This window comes from Bacillus rossius, chromosome 18, assembly GCF_032445375.1.
Source record: "Bacillus rossius redtenbacheri isolate Brsri chromosome 18, Brsri_v3, whole genome shotgun sequence".
Classification (NCBI taxonomy): Eukaryota; Metazoa; Arthropoda; class Insecta; order Phasmatodea; family Bacillidae; genus Bacillus; species Bacillus rossius.
This window is the reverse complement of record NC_086345.1, coordinates 28,019,217-28,034,145: the sequence shown is the minus strand read 5'-3', so window position 1 is coordinate 28,034,145 and position 14,929 is coordinate 28,019,217. Positions and strand designations below refer to the sequence as shown.

Below are 14,929 nucleotides of genomic sequence, written 5' to 3'. Positions count from 1 at the left end.
TCCTGCACTGGCTCCAGTGCGGGTGCTTTTCCTGCACTTGCTCCAGTGCCGCACGGGCTCCAGTGCCGGTGCTTTTCCTGCACTGGCTCCAGTGCGGGTGCTATTCCTGCACTCGCACTGGCACCAGTGCGGGTGCTATTCCTGCACTCGCACTGGCACCAGTGCGGGTGCTATTCCTGCACTGGCAGCTGTGCGGGTGCTATTCATGCACTGGCAGCTGTGCGGGTGCTATTCATGCACTGGCAGCTGTGCGGGTGATTTACCTGCACTCGTTCTAGCACCAGTGCGTGTGCTATTCCCGCACTGGCACCAGTGCATTGGCACCAGGGCGGGTGCTATTACCGCACTGGCACCAGTGCGGGTGCTGTTCCCGCACTGGCACCAGTGTGAGTGCTGTTCCCGCACTGGCACCAGTGCGGGTGCTTTTCCCGCACTGGCACCAGTGCGGGTGCTATTCCCGCACTGGCACCAGTGCGGGTGCTTTTCCTGCACTGGCTCCAGTGCGGGTGTTTTCCTGCACTCGCACTGGCACCAGTGCGGGTGCTTTTCCTGCACTCGCACTGGCACCAGTGCGGGTGCTATTCCTGCACTCGCACTGGCACCAGTGCGGGTGCTATTCCTGCACCCGCACTGGCACCAGTGCGGGTGCTATTCCTGCACTCGCACTGGCACCAGTGCGGGTGCTATTCCTGCACTCGCACTGGCACCAGTGCGGGTGCTATTCTTTCACTGGCACCAGTGCGGGTGCTATTCCCACTGGCACCTGAACGGGTGCTCCTTTTCTGTACTGGCTCCAGTGCGGGTGCTATTCCTGCACTGGCACCTGTGCGGGTGCTATTCCCGCATTGGCACCAGTGCGGGTGCTGTTCCCAGCACTGGCACCAGTGCGGGTGCTATTCCCGCACTGGCACCAGTGCGGGTGCTTTTCCTGCACTGGCTCCAGTGCGGGTGCTTTTCCTGCACTGGCTCCAGTGCCGGTGCTTTTCCTGCACTGGCTCCAGTGCGGTTGCGTTTATGCAGTCGCACTGGCACCAGTGCGGGTGCTATTCCTGCACTGGCAGCTGTGCGGGTGCTCCTTCTGTACTGGCTCCAGTGCGGGTGCTATTCCTGCACAAGCTCCAGTGCGGGTGCTATTCCTGCACTATCACCAGTGCGGGTGCATTATTGCGCGTGCTCTTCCTGCACTGGCACCAGTGCGGGTGTTTTTCCTGCACTGGCTCCAGTGCGGGTGCTTTTCCTGCAGTCGCACTGGCACCAGTGCAGGTGCTATTCCTACACTCGCACTGGCACCAGTGCGGGTGCTATTCCTGCACTGGCAGCTGTGCGGGTGCTATTCATGCACTGGCAGCTGTGCGGGTGCTTTTCCTGCACTGGCTCCAGTGCGGGTGCTTTTCCTGCACTGTCTCCAGTGCGGGTGCTTTTCCTGCACTGGCACCAGTGCGGGTGCATTTCCTGCACTGGCTCCAGTGCGGGTGCTTTTCCTGCATTGGCTCTAGTGCGGGTGCTTTTACTGCACTTGCTCCAGTGCGGGTGCTTTTCCTGCACTGGCTCCAGTGCGGGTGCTTTTCCTGCACTCGCTCCAGTGCGGGTGCTTTTCCTGCACTCGCACTCGCACCAGTGCGGTGCTTTTCCTGCACTCGCACTGGCACCAGTGCGGGTGCTATTCCTGCACTCGCACTGGCACCAGTGCGGGTGCTATTTCTGCACTCGTACTGGCACCAGTGCGGGTGCTATTCCTGCACTGGCACCTGTGCGGGTGCTATTCCTGCACTGGCACCAGTGCGGGTGTTATTCCTGCACTGGCACCAGTGCGGGTGCAATTCCTGCACTGGTACCAGTGCGTGTGCTATTCCTGCACTGGCAGCAGTGCGGGTGCTATTCCTGCACTCGTACTGGCACCAGTGCGGGTGCTATTTCTGCACTCGTACTGGCACAAGTGCGGGTGCTATTCCTGCACTGGCACCTGTGCGGGTGCTATTCCTGCACTGGCACCAGTGCGGGTGCATTATTGCGCGTGCTCTTCCTGCACTGGCACCAGTGCGGGTGCTATTCCTGCACTGGTACCAGTGCGTGTGCTATTCCTGCACTGGCAGCAGTGCGGGTGCTATTCCTGCACTCGTACTGGCACCAGTGCGGGTGCTATTTCTGCACTCGTACTGGCACCAGTGCGGGTGCTATTCCTGCACTGGCACCTGTGCGGGTGCTATTCCTGCACTGGCACCAGTGCGGGTGCATTATTGCGCGTGCTCTTCCTGCACTGGCTCCAGTGCGGGTGCTTTTCCTGCACTCGCACTCGCACCAGTGCGGTGCTTTTCCTGCACTCGCACTGGCACCAGTGCGGGTGCTATTCCTGCACTCGCACTGGTACCAGTGCGGGTGCTATTTCTGCACTCGTACTGGCACCAGTGCGGGTGCTATTCCTGCACTGGCACCTGTGCGGGTGCTATTCCTGCACTGGCACCTGTGCGGGTGCTATTCCTGCACTGGCACCAGTGCGGGTGCATTATTGCGCGTGCTCTTCCTGCACTGGCACCAGTGCGGGTGCATTATTGCGCGTGCTCTTCCTGCACTGGCACCAGTGCGGGTGCTATTCCTGCACTGGCACCAGTACGGGTGCTTTTCCTGCACTGGTTCCAGTGCGGGTGCTTTTCCTGCACTTGCTCCAGTGCCGCACGGGCTCCAGTGCCGGTGCTTTTCCTGCACTGGCTCCAGTGCGGGTGCTATTCCTGCACTCGCACTGGCACCAGTGCGGGTGCTATTCCTGCACTGGCAGCTGTGCGGGTGCTATTCATGCACTGGCAGCTGTGCGGGTGCTCCTTCTGTACTGGCTCCAGTGCGGGTGCTATTCCTGCACTGGCACCAGTGCGGATGCTTTTCCTTCACTGGCTCCAGTGTGGGTGCTTTTCCTGCACTGGCTCCAGTGCGGGTGCTTTTCCTGCACTGGCTCCAGTGCGGGTGCTTTTCCTGCACTGGCACCAGTGCGGGTGCAATTCCTGCACTGGTACCAGTGCGTGTGCTATTCCTGCACTGGCAGCAGTGCGGGTGCTATTCCTGCACTCGTACTGGCACCAGTGCGGGTGCTATTCCTGCACTCGCACTGGCACCAGTGCGGTGCTTTTCCTGCACTCGCACTGGCACCAGTGCGGTGCTTTTCCTGCACTGGCACCAGTGCGGTGCTTTTTCCTGCACTCGCACTGGCACCAGTACGGGTGCTATTCCTGCACTGGCACCAGTGCGGGTGCTATTCCTGCACTGGCACCAGTGCGGGTGCTATTCCTGCACTGGCACCAGTGCGGGTGCTTTTCCTGCACTGGCACCAGTGCGGGTGCTTTTCCTGCACTGGCACCAGTGCGGGTGCTTTTCCTGCACTGGCACCAGTGCATGTGCTTTTCCTGCACTGGCACCAGTGCGGTGCTTTTCCTGCACTGGCACCAGTGCGGTGCTTTTACTGTACTCGCACTGGCACCAGTACGGGTGCTATTCCTGCACTGGCACCAGTGCGGGTGCTATTCCTGCACTGTCACCAGTGCGGGTGCTTTTCCTGCACTGGCACCAGTGCGTGTGCTTTTCCTGCACTGGCTCCAGTGCGGTTGTTTTTCCTGCACTGGCTCCAGTGCGGGTGCTTTTTCTGCACTGGCTCCAGTGCGGGTGCTTTTCCTGCACTGGCTCTAGTGCGGGTGCTTTTCCTGCACTGGCTCTAGTGCGGGTGTTTTCCTGCACTCGCACTGGCACCAGTGCGGGTGCTTTTCCTGCACTCGCACTGGCACCAGTGCGGGTGCTATTCCTGCACTCGCACTGGCACCAGTGCGGGTGCTATTCCTGCACTCGCACTGGCACCAGTGCGGGTGCTATTCCTGCACTCGCACTGGCACCAGTGCGGGTGCTATTCCTGCACTCGCACTGGCACCAGTGCGGGTGCTATTCCTGCACTCGCACTGGCACCAGTGCGGGTGCTATTCCTGCACTCGCACTGGCACCAGTGCGGGTGCTATTCCTGCACTCGCACTGGCACCAGTGCGGGTGCTATTCCTGCACTCGCACTGGCACCAGTGCGGGTGCTATTCTTTCACTGGCACCAGTGCGGGTGCTATTCCCACTGGCACCTGAACGGGTGCTCCTTTTCTGTACTGGCTCCAGTGCGGGTGCTATTCCTGCACTGGCACCTGTGCGGGTGCTATTCCCGCACTGGCACCAGTGCGGGTGCTGTTCCCGCACTGGCACCAGTGCGGGTTCTATTCCCGCACTGGCACCAGTGCGGGTGCTTTTCCTGCACTGGCTCCAGTGCGGGAGCTTTTCCTGCACTGGCTCCAGTGCCGGTGCTTTTCCTGCACTGGCTCCAGTGCGGTTGCGTTTCTGCAGTCGCACTGGCACCAGTGCGGGTGCTATTCCTGCACAAGCTCCAGTGCGGGTGCTATTCCTGCACTGGCACCAGTGCGTGTGCTATACCTGCACTGGCACCAGTGCGGGTGCATTATTGCGCGTGCTCTTCCTGCACTGGCACCAGTGCGGGTGTTTTTCCTGCACTGGCTCCAGTGCGGGTGCTTTTCCTGCAGTCGCACTGGCACCAGTGCAGGTGCTATTCCTGCACTCGCACTGGCACCAGTGCGGGTGCTATTCCTGCACTGGCAGCTGTGCGGGTGCTATTCATGCACTGGCAGCTGTGCGGGTGCTTTTCCTGCACTGGCTCCAGTGCGGGTGCTTTTCCTGCACTGTCTCCAGTGCGGGTGCTTTTCCTGCACTGTCTCCAGTGCGGGTGCTTTTCCTGCACTGGCACCAGTGCGGGTGCATTTCCTGCACTGGCTCCAGTGCGGGTGTTTTTACTGCACTGGCTCTAGTGCGGGTGCTTTTACTGCACTTGCTCCAGTGCGGGTGCTTTTCCTGCACTGGCTCCAGTGCGGGTGCTTTTCCTGCACTCGCACCAGTGCGGTGCTTTTCCTGCACTCGCACTGGCACCAGTGCGGGTGCTATTCCTGCACTCGCACTGGTACCAGTGCGGGTGCTATATCTGCACTCGTACTGGCACCAGTGCGGGTGCTATTCCTGCACTGGCACCTGTGCGGGTGCTATTCCTGCACTGGCACCAGTGCGTGTGCTATTACTGCACTGGCTCCAGTGCGGGTGCTATTACTGCACTGGCACCAGTGCGGGTGCTTTTCCTGCACTGGCTCCAGTGCGGTTGTTTTTCCTGCACTGGCTCCAGTGCGGTTGTTTTTCCTGCACTGGCAGCAGTGCGGGTGCTATTCCTGCACTGGCAGCAGTGCGGGTGCTATTCCTGCACTCGTACTGGCACCAGTGCGGGTGCTATTTCTGCACTCGTACTGGCACCAGTGCGGGTGCTATTCCTGCACTGGCACCCGTGCGGGTGCTATTCCTGCACTGGCACCAGTGCGGGTGCTATTCCTGCACTGGCACCAGTGCGGGTGATATTCCTGCACTGGCGCCTGTACGGGTGCTATTCCTGCACTGACTCCAGTGCGGGTGCTATTCCTGCACTGGCTCCAGTGCGGGTGCTTTTCCTGCACTGGCTCCAGTGCGGGTGATATTCCTTTACTGGTGCCAGTGCGGGTGATTTACCTGCACTGGTACCAGTGCGTGTGCTATTCCTGCAATGGTACCAGTGCGTGTGCTATTCCTGCAATGGTACCAGTGCGTGTGCTATTCCCGCACTGGTACCATTGCGTGTGCTATTCCCGCACTGGCACCAGCGCCGGTGCTTTTCCCGCACTGGCACCAGCGCCGGTGCTTTTCCCGCACTGGCACCAGTGCGGGTGCTTTTCCCGCACTGGCACCAGTGCATTGGCACCAGGGCGGGTGCTATTCCCGCACTGGCACCAGTGCATTGGCACCAGGGCGGGTGCTATTCCCGCACTGGCACCAGTGCATTGGCACCAGGGCGGGTGCTATTCCTGCACTGGCTCTAGTGCGGGTGCTTTTCCCGCACTGGCACCAGTGCGGGTGCTGTTCCCGCACTGGCACCAGTGCGGGTGCTGTTCCCGCACTGGCACCAGTGCGGGTGCTGTTCCCGCACTGGCACCAGTGCGGGTGCTGTTCCCGCACTGGCACCAGTGCGGGTGCTTTTCCTGCACTGGCTCCAGTGCACTGGCTCCAGTGCTGGTGCTTTTCCTGCACTGGCTCCAGTGCTGGTGCTTTTCCTGCACTGGCTCCAGTGCGGGTTCTTTTCCTGCACTGGCTCCAGTGCGGTTGCGTTTCTGCAGTCGCACTGGCACCAGTGCGGGTGCTATTCCTGCACTGGCAGCTGTGCGGGTGCTCTTTCTGTACTGGCTCCAGTGCGGGTGCTATTCCTGCACAAGCACCAGTGCGGGACTTTTCCTGCACTGGCTCCAGTGCGGGTGCTTTTCCTGCACTGGCTCCAGTGCGGTTGCGTTTCTGCAGTCGCACTGGCACCAGTGCGGGTGCTATTCCTGCACTGGCAGCTGTGCGGGTGCTCCTTCTGTACTGGCTCCAGTGCGGGTGATATACCTGCACTGGCATTAGTGCGTGTGCTTTTCCTGCACTGGCACCAGTGCGGGTGCATCTGTGCGGGTGCTATTCCTGCACTGGCACCAGTGGGGGTGCTATTCCTGCACTGGCACCTGTGCGGGTGCTATTCCTGCACTGGCACCTGTGCGGGTGCTATTCCTGCACTGGCACCTGTGCGGGTGCTATTCCTGCACTGGCACCTGTGCGGGTGCTATTCCTGCACTGGCACCAGTGCGGGTGCTATTCCTGCACTGGCACCTGTGCGGGTGCTATTCCTGCACTGGCACCTGTGCGGGTGCTATTCCTGCACTGGCACCTGTGCGGGTGCTATTCCTGCACTGGCACCTGTGCGGGTGCTATTCCTGCACTGGCACCTGTGCGGGTGCTATTCCTGCACTGGCACCAGTGCGGGTGCTATTCCTGCACTGGCACCTGTGCGGGTGCTATTCCTGCACTGGCACCTGTGCGGGTGCTATTCCTGCACTGGCACCTGTGCGGGTGCTATTCCTGCACTGGCACCTGTGCGGGTGCTATTCCTGCACTGGCACCTGTGCGGGTGCTATTCCTGCACTGGCACCTGTGCGGGTGCTATTCCTGCACTGGCACCTGTGCGGGTGCTCCTTCTGTACTGGCTCCAGTGCTGGTGCTTTTCCTGCACTGGCTCCAGTGCGGGTTCTTTTCCTGCACTGGCTCCAGTGCGGTTGCGTTTCTGCAGTCGCACTGGCACCAGTGCGGGTGCTATTCCTGCACTGGCAGCTGTGCGGGTGCTCTTTCTGTACTGGCTCCAGTGCGGGTGCTATTCCTGCACAAGCACCAGTGCGGGACTTTTCCTGCACTGGCTCCAGTGCGGGTGCTTTTCCTGCACTGGCTCCAGTGCGGTTGCGTTTCTGCAGTCGCACTGGCACCAGTGCGGGTGCTATTCCTGCACTGGCAGCTGTGCGGGTGCTCCTTCTGTACTGGCTCCAGTGCGGGTGCTATACCTGCACTGGCATCAGTGCGGGTGCTTTTCCTGCACTGGCACCAGTGCGGGTGCACCTGTGCGGGTGCTATTCCTGCACTGGCACCAGTGGGGGTGCTATTCCTGCACTGGCAGCTGTGCGGGTGCTTTTCCTGCACTGGCTCCAGTGCGGGTGCCTTTCCTGCACTGGCACCAGTGCGGGTGCATTTCCTTCACTGGCTCCAGTGCGGGTGCTTTTCCTGCACTGGCGCTTTTCCTGCACTGGCTCCAGTGCGGGTGCTTTTCCTGCACTGGCTCCAGTGCGGGTGCTTTTCCTGCACTCGCACTGGCACCAGTGCGGGTGCGATTCCTGCACTCGCACTGGCACCAGTGCGGGTGCTATTCCTGCACTCGCACTGGCACCAGTGCGGGTGCTATACCTGCACTGGCACCAGTGCGGGTGCCTTTCCTGCACTGCAACCAGTGCGGGTGCATTTCCTTCACTGGCTCCAGTGCGGGTGCTTTTCCTGCACTGGCGCTTTTCCTGCACTGGCTCCAGTGCGGGTGCTTTTCCTGCACTGGCTCCAGTGCGGGTGCTTTTCCTGCACTGGCTCCAGTGCGGGTGCTTTTCCTGCACTCGCACTGGCACCAGTGCGGGTGCGATTCCTGCACTCGCACTGGCACCAGTGCGGGTGCTATTCCTGCACTCGCACTGGCACCAGTGCGGGTGCTATACCTGCACTGGCACCAGTGCGGGTGCTATACCTGCACTGGCACCAGTGCGGTTGCTATACCTGCACTGGCACCAGTGCGGGTGCTATACCTGCACTGGCACCAGTGCGGGTGCTATTCCTGCACTGGCACCAGTGCGGGTGCAATTCCTGCACTGGCACCAGTGCGGGTGCTATTCCTGCACTGGCACCAGTGCGGGTGCTTTTCCTGCACTGGCACCAGTGCGTGTGCTTTTCCTGCACTGGCACCAGTGCGTGTGCTATTACTGCACTGGCTCCAGTGCGGGTGCTATTCCTGCACTGGCACCAGTGCGGGTGATATTCCTGCACTGGCTCCAGTGCGGGTGCTTTTCCTGCACTGGCTCCAGTGCGGTTGTTTTTCCTGCACTGGCGCCAGTGCGGTTGTTTTTCCTGCACTGGCTCCAGTGCGGGTGCTTTTCCTGCACTGGCTCCAGTGCGGGTGCTTTTCCTGCACTGGCTCCAGTGCGGGTGCTTTTCCTGCACTGGCACCAGTGCGGTTGCTTTTCCCGCAATGTCACCAGTGCGGGTGATATTCCCGCACTGGCGCCTGTACGGGTGCTATTAATCTGGCGCCTGTGCGGGTGCTATTCCTGCACTGGCTCCAGTGCGGGTGCTTTTCCTGCACTGGCTCCAGTGCGGTTGTTTTTCCTGCACTGGCGCCAGTGCGGGTGATATTCCTTTACTGGTGCCAGTGCGGGTGATTTACCTGCACTCGTACTGGCACCAGTGCGGTTGCTATTCCTGCACTGGTACCAGTGCGTGTGCTATTCCCGCACTGGCACCAGCGCCGGTGCTTTTCCCGCACTGGCACCAGCGCCGGTGCTTTTCCTGCACTGGCTCCAGTGCGGGTGCTTTTCCCGCACTGGCACCAGTGCGGGTGCTTTTCCCGCACTGGCACCAGTGCGGGTGCTTTTCCCGCACTGGCACCAGTGCATTGGCACCAGGGCGGGTGCTATTCCCACACTGGCACCAGTGCATTGGCACCAGGGCGGGTGCTATTCCCGCACTGGCACCGCACTGGCACCAGTGCATTGGCACCAGGGCGGGTGCTATTCCCGCACTGGCACCAGTGCACTGGCTCCAGTGCCGGTGCTTTTCCTGCACTGGCTCCAGTGCGGGTGCTTTTCCTGCACTGGCTCCAGTGCGGGTTCTTTTCCTGCACTGGCTCCAGTGCGGTTGCGTTTCTGCAGTCGCACTGGCACCAGTGCGGGTGCTATTCCTGCACTGGCAGCTGTGCGGGTGCTCCTTCTGTACTGGCTCCAGTGCGGGTGCTATTCCTGCACAAGCACCAGTGCGGGTGCTTTTCCTGCACTGGCTCCATTGCGGGTGCTTTTCCTGCACTGGCTCCAGTGCGGGTGCTTTTCCTGCACTGGCTCCAGTGCCGGTGCTTTTCCTGCACTGGCTCCAGTGCGGTTGCGTTTCTGCAGTCGCACTGGCACCAGTGCGGGTGCTATTCCTGCACTGGCAGCAGTGCGGGTGCTATTCCTGCACTGGCACCAGTGCGGGTGCTATACCTGCACTGGCAGCTGTGCGGGTTCTCCTTCTGTACTGGCTCCAGTGCGGGTGCTATACCTGCACTGGCATCAGTGCGGGTGCTTTTCCTGCACTGGCACCAGTGCGGGTGCACCTGTGCGGGTGCTATTCCTGCACTGGCACCAGTGGGGGTGCTATTCCTGCACTGGCACCTGTGCGGGTGCTATTCCTGCACTGGCACCTGTGCGGGTGCTATTCTTGCACTGGCACCTGTGCGGGTGCTATTCCTGCACTGGCACCTGTGCGGGTGCTATTCCTGCACTGGCACCTGTGCGGGTGCTATTCCTGCACTGGCACCAGTGCGGGTGCTACGGTACCTGTGCATTTGTGTGCAATTCTGATTGTGTGTCCATGCGCACACACTTTTGTGTGTACAAAAATGTACAAGCTAAATGGATTGGAAAAAAATTTTCAAGTAATTTAATTTGACACCTGGTATTGGTTACAGATTTTTCACACCTCATTATGGCACCCTTCAAACACAAAAAAAAATGTCTATATCTGTTTTTGAATGGTTTTTTTAAGGATGTACGTATTACAAATTATTTTATTGTATAAGTGCATCATGTACGAGTCAAAATTATTAAGGAATATTGTATTTATTTTTATTTTTGTTAAATAACACAATTTTTTAGAATAAACACACTGTACTAAAAATAAAAACAGTCACACTGGAAAACTCCTGATTAAAGAACGAAATTGACCTAAACATAAAACCATAAAATCTTGTATATATATGTGGCTGACTAAACTGTCGTACTCTAGAGTGAAATCTGGGTGATGTCGGGAACTTCAGGTAGTATGTAGTATGCCGTGTTTGAAGTGCAAGTACTTTACGTATAACTACTTGTTTGTTCGCAGCTAACAAGGAGCATGGGGCTGAAATGACGCTCGCCGCCGGCCGGCAGTTGAGGCCGCCCGCCGACAGCACTGCCGAAGCCAAGGGGGTTTGCGAAAACACGTTCGTCGCTGTCTGGAGTCCGGTCTCGGAGGCCGTTATTGGTCGACAACTGGGAAGAATGCACGCGCGATGAAGCTATTGGCTGCCGTCCACAGAGTGGCACAATGTTAGAGAGTAGCAATCCAAGTTCTGTGGTGACGGTGCTTTTTGTCTGATCACTTCATTCGTACCGTTAGGTAGAGCGTAGAAGTTTAGCTTTTTTTTTTGACGAGATAACTTGCTTTAAAAAAAATATATCTATCGCTGCATGGTTTGGAAATCGTATCCGAAGGAATTTGTATTTAGAATAATGTAATATGTTTAATTATTAATGATAAAAAAATTATAAATGTTTGTGGTTAATAATTATTTTGCATTGTAATTTGTTAGAACTAAATACAGTGAATTTATATTTTGTAGTCAACAGGATATTTCTTAACGCCTTCCTCTGATTGTTTGAATTTGTATTTCTAATGTAAAAAAAAAGTTAAAATTAATAGCAGAAAATATTTTGCTTATACTGAAGACTGTTAAAGCCTATCCATGTGTTGTCAAAGCTTAAATGATGATCAAACAATTGTACAGACAAACCTCTATATATCGTTTTTCAGGGGACCAACAAAAAATTCAGTAGATGCGGACATTCAATAGATGTGGATTTCACTCTTAGATTGTGAAAAAATATTTCAATCTCAAAATTAGTGTCAGAAATATATCAGTTACTTGTCATTAAAGTTTAATCAATTGAAAAAAAATTAAAATGAAAGCATTTTACTTAATTCAATTTACACTTTAAAAAAACCATAGCCTATGCACAATAGACCTACAATTCAATTTCTTCAATAATCCTAATTTGTTCATCAAGTGTTCTCACCTGTTTACTATGCCGAGACATTTTAATCACTCTAAAACGTTAACCTCACTTTTGCACTTTTTATTAAGTCAACATTCACGCACATGTAAAGGAAACACCAATCAGAATCAGGAATTAGCATGTGCCATAAATTAGGATAGCATGCCCGAACAATGAAATACCGGCCTACAGAAATGCGTTCATGATGCTGCACAGGAATCAATAAAATTTCAACGCCATAGCGGACGCCATATTGGTTTCTTTGTACCTTATAAACGAGACGTCTCAATGCTCAGTCATAATAAGGGACATGTTTATTCTTGAAGTGATTTTATATATGTACGGTATAAGATGTTTTGTTTTTTACTTTACCATTTTAGCCGACGTGAAAAAGTTTCGTACATAAATACTAGTCGATAGTGTGGCAACGTTTCGTGACGAGTCGATTTCACGGAAATATGGCACCATTGTTAGCCATCTACTGTTTGTATTCGTACATCGGTACAAGCGGACTTTTTTAACCTTAGTTGTATGGCAATTTTGCCGGGACCGTAGAAAGTATACGATAAACACGGACAATCGATACATGCGAGTTCGATAGATAGAGGTTTGACTGTACTTTCCAAGTTATAAAATAGTTTTCTATTGCGTATGTAGGTAAACAAGTTTGTTGAACTATTCACTGCAAAAAATTAGGTTTAGTTGAAGAGGGTGTACACTTATAGCTGAGGTAGATTTCTGTGTAAATATGTTTATATTCGCTTCTCTAGAGGGACCAAATACTACCGGGTTTATAATATTTGAAATTTAGTGCAGATATTTTGATATGAAGGATGTTACTTTTTTTGACATGTTTATGCTTTGTACTCTGCTTTTACAATAAATATTTCATATTATGGTTATTGCAGATTTCATTAATTTTTAAAGCAATTTGCCTCGAAAATAACAAAAAAATTTAATACACGTACAGGAATCCATCGAAACAAAATTAATGTTACGAAATCCAGAATTTCTGAACATACAATTACTGCATAATGCCAGTGTTTATCTTTGCTATTTGTCAAGTCTTTATTTTAAGTGAATCCATGCTTTTGATTACACCAGAAGTTGCCAATGAGTTCAAATTTTAACAGAGAGTTTTCGTCATTAAATGGTAAAGCTTACGTCGTACTATGCGCAATGTATTCATCTGAAGGTGAAATAATCCAAATTAATGCCTAGTACTGAAGCAACAGAACCTCCGAGAGTATTCTGGAATCCGAACCACCCGGTGTCAACTTGGTGCTCATAAATCAGGTTCACATCAGATGTCGGTACACCGATGATGGCCCACAACATAGAGTGAAGTGTCTTTAATTCCTCATTAGGAATGGAACGTCAATATGGTTTTAACATGAATGTGATATGTAACCAACTAAAAGAACCAGGAAACACTGTTCCGACAGAAAGACCGAAAGTAACGATAACCTCCTAGCGAATAACAACCGCCGGCAGTGTGCGACTTGGCAGAATCAGAACGTGATTGTCTCGATTGGTGCTGGATAAACAATCTCTCGCCATTAGCCCTGTGCGAATATCAGTTTAGTTTGAATCACATACGAATAACAAATTATTCTCAAATACAAATATTGAATTTGAATATTAAGAATTAGAATTTCTGTAAAAACATTTTTTCGCATCATGTAACAACTTCTGGATAGTTAGAAAAATAATATTAAAGAGAAAGAAGTTAAGTCAGATACAATAAATATATGGAAAATGTTTGTTGAAATATTTAAATTACGAAATAAAAATTTGTGTTTTTAGTTATGCAGCTAACCTTACTTAATAAAAACTGACTTAAACAAACCAAGCACTAATTGATTTAAGTTCCTATTTTCCTTATTTTCCACAACCTGCTACTCTACATATTGATCCACAAAATTTTCGCAAAATCCAATGCAATCAATTTCACAAAAAAAAAAAAATTTTTTTTTTTTTTAAAAACCGTATTCCCAAATAAGTGATTAAATGAACTCCTATTTCCATATTTAAGCCCAATTTATTCAATAGCTTTTGTTGTAAGCGGCAGCCACGCAAATTTTATTTTACTCCAGAAATACTATAAAAACAATTTCGGCTAATTTCATCTGGAATCTTAAAACTATTATTTACATTTTTTAAATATAATTATAAGTCGCAAGGTCTGTTTTGTCAAGGAGGCTTCTTTATCACATGGTGTTAGATCAATTTTGACTAACGGATTCATACGCCGCTGAAACTATCATGTTTAATTCTTTTAATGACCATTGCAATGGAGTATCTGTTTTGTGGTGGTTTAGGCCATAGTTGTTGACAAATAATAATTTTTTTTCAAGTTTTAGATAACATTTATCCTGTGTTTTGAATCGTTCACGCGACTGTCCTGTTAAAACATCAGGTATTTATATAGCACAAATGACTCAATCTCAAAAACGAACATTGGTGTACGACGAGCAAACAAATATTCGTCATTTAAAAGTGTAAGTATTCGAGGTCGAGTCTAGTTTATTATTGAAAATGTGCTAACTCGCACAGGCCCACTCACCAGACAGCGTCTCCTCCGTGGTCGCGGTGTGGCCTACTGCCGCGCCCTCAGCCGCGGCCGCGCTGTGACGGCGCTCGCCGCGGCTCTGCGGTTGCTGCCGAGGAACAGGCAGGAGTTGGCCGCGCGCCACTCCTGCTCCAGGCGGATGTACGTGCCCCCTGCGACACGAGTGACAGCGCGCCTCACTCTCCGGGACTAGTCTCGCGTCGGCTCTGCCCGGTTCCTCGGTCGCCGGCGTTATCTCATCCTCCCGGTCGGGCTAGGTCAAGGGTGCAAACAGATGGGGAGGGAAGACAACTTCTAAAAGATTTACGAACCTTTTTCTTTCACCTGTCGCACACGGCTTAGAAGTAAAAGGAAGTTACACGTGTGTGGGTTGCCGGCAATTATCCTTCAAGTACGGTATTATATTTTCACTTGGAAAAAAGTCGGCTGTCAAGCTCTCCGTAGCACCGGGATTGTATTCACGGGACTCGGTGCCGGTTGCACAGCAGAGAACCGGGACCGACACATCACCAGCAGGGGTTCACGTCCCTCGAGCAGCGATAGCGCGGCACAGACAGGGGCTGTCGGAGAAGCAAGGAACCGTCGTCCCTTCGTTTGTCTGGAGTGATTTCGGGGAAAAACCATCTTGAAGCGGATGTCATGATGGCCTGACCAGGATTCCAACAATTGCGAAGTTTCGACAAACGGTGCAAAACTGAAATGGCGTACGTCCAAGAAATTGTATTAAATCAAAATTCCCCGATGCACGAATCACTTAAAGAAATACCAAATTTGACATGTTAAACTCTAGGATACAGAAATGAAGCAGACATCTTCCATCAACTCTGAGCGTACTGGAAACGCCGGCAGTTCAGTAGTGCAA

At 53.3% G+C, this 14,929-nt stretch overlaps 1 protein-coding gene across 2 annotated transcripts in view; it reads left to right on the top strand.

The window, feature by feature from the left end:
- LOC134541430 (mitochondrial glycine transporter A-like) overlaps positions 1-12,397 on the top strand; it is a 38,244-nt gene extending 25,847 nt beyond the window's left edge. For both annotated transcript variants that reach the window (XM_063384876.1, XM_063384875.1), the window contains exon 9: positions 10,564-12,397. In XM_063384876.1, the coding sequence (XP_063240946.1) occupies positions 10,564-10,590 (27 nt within the window). In that variant the 3' untranslated portion in view covers positions 10,591-12,397. The remainder of the gene's footprint in view (positions 1-10,563) is intronic.
- Positions 12,398-14,929: the final 2,532 nt, after the last annotated feature.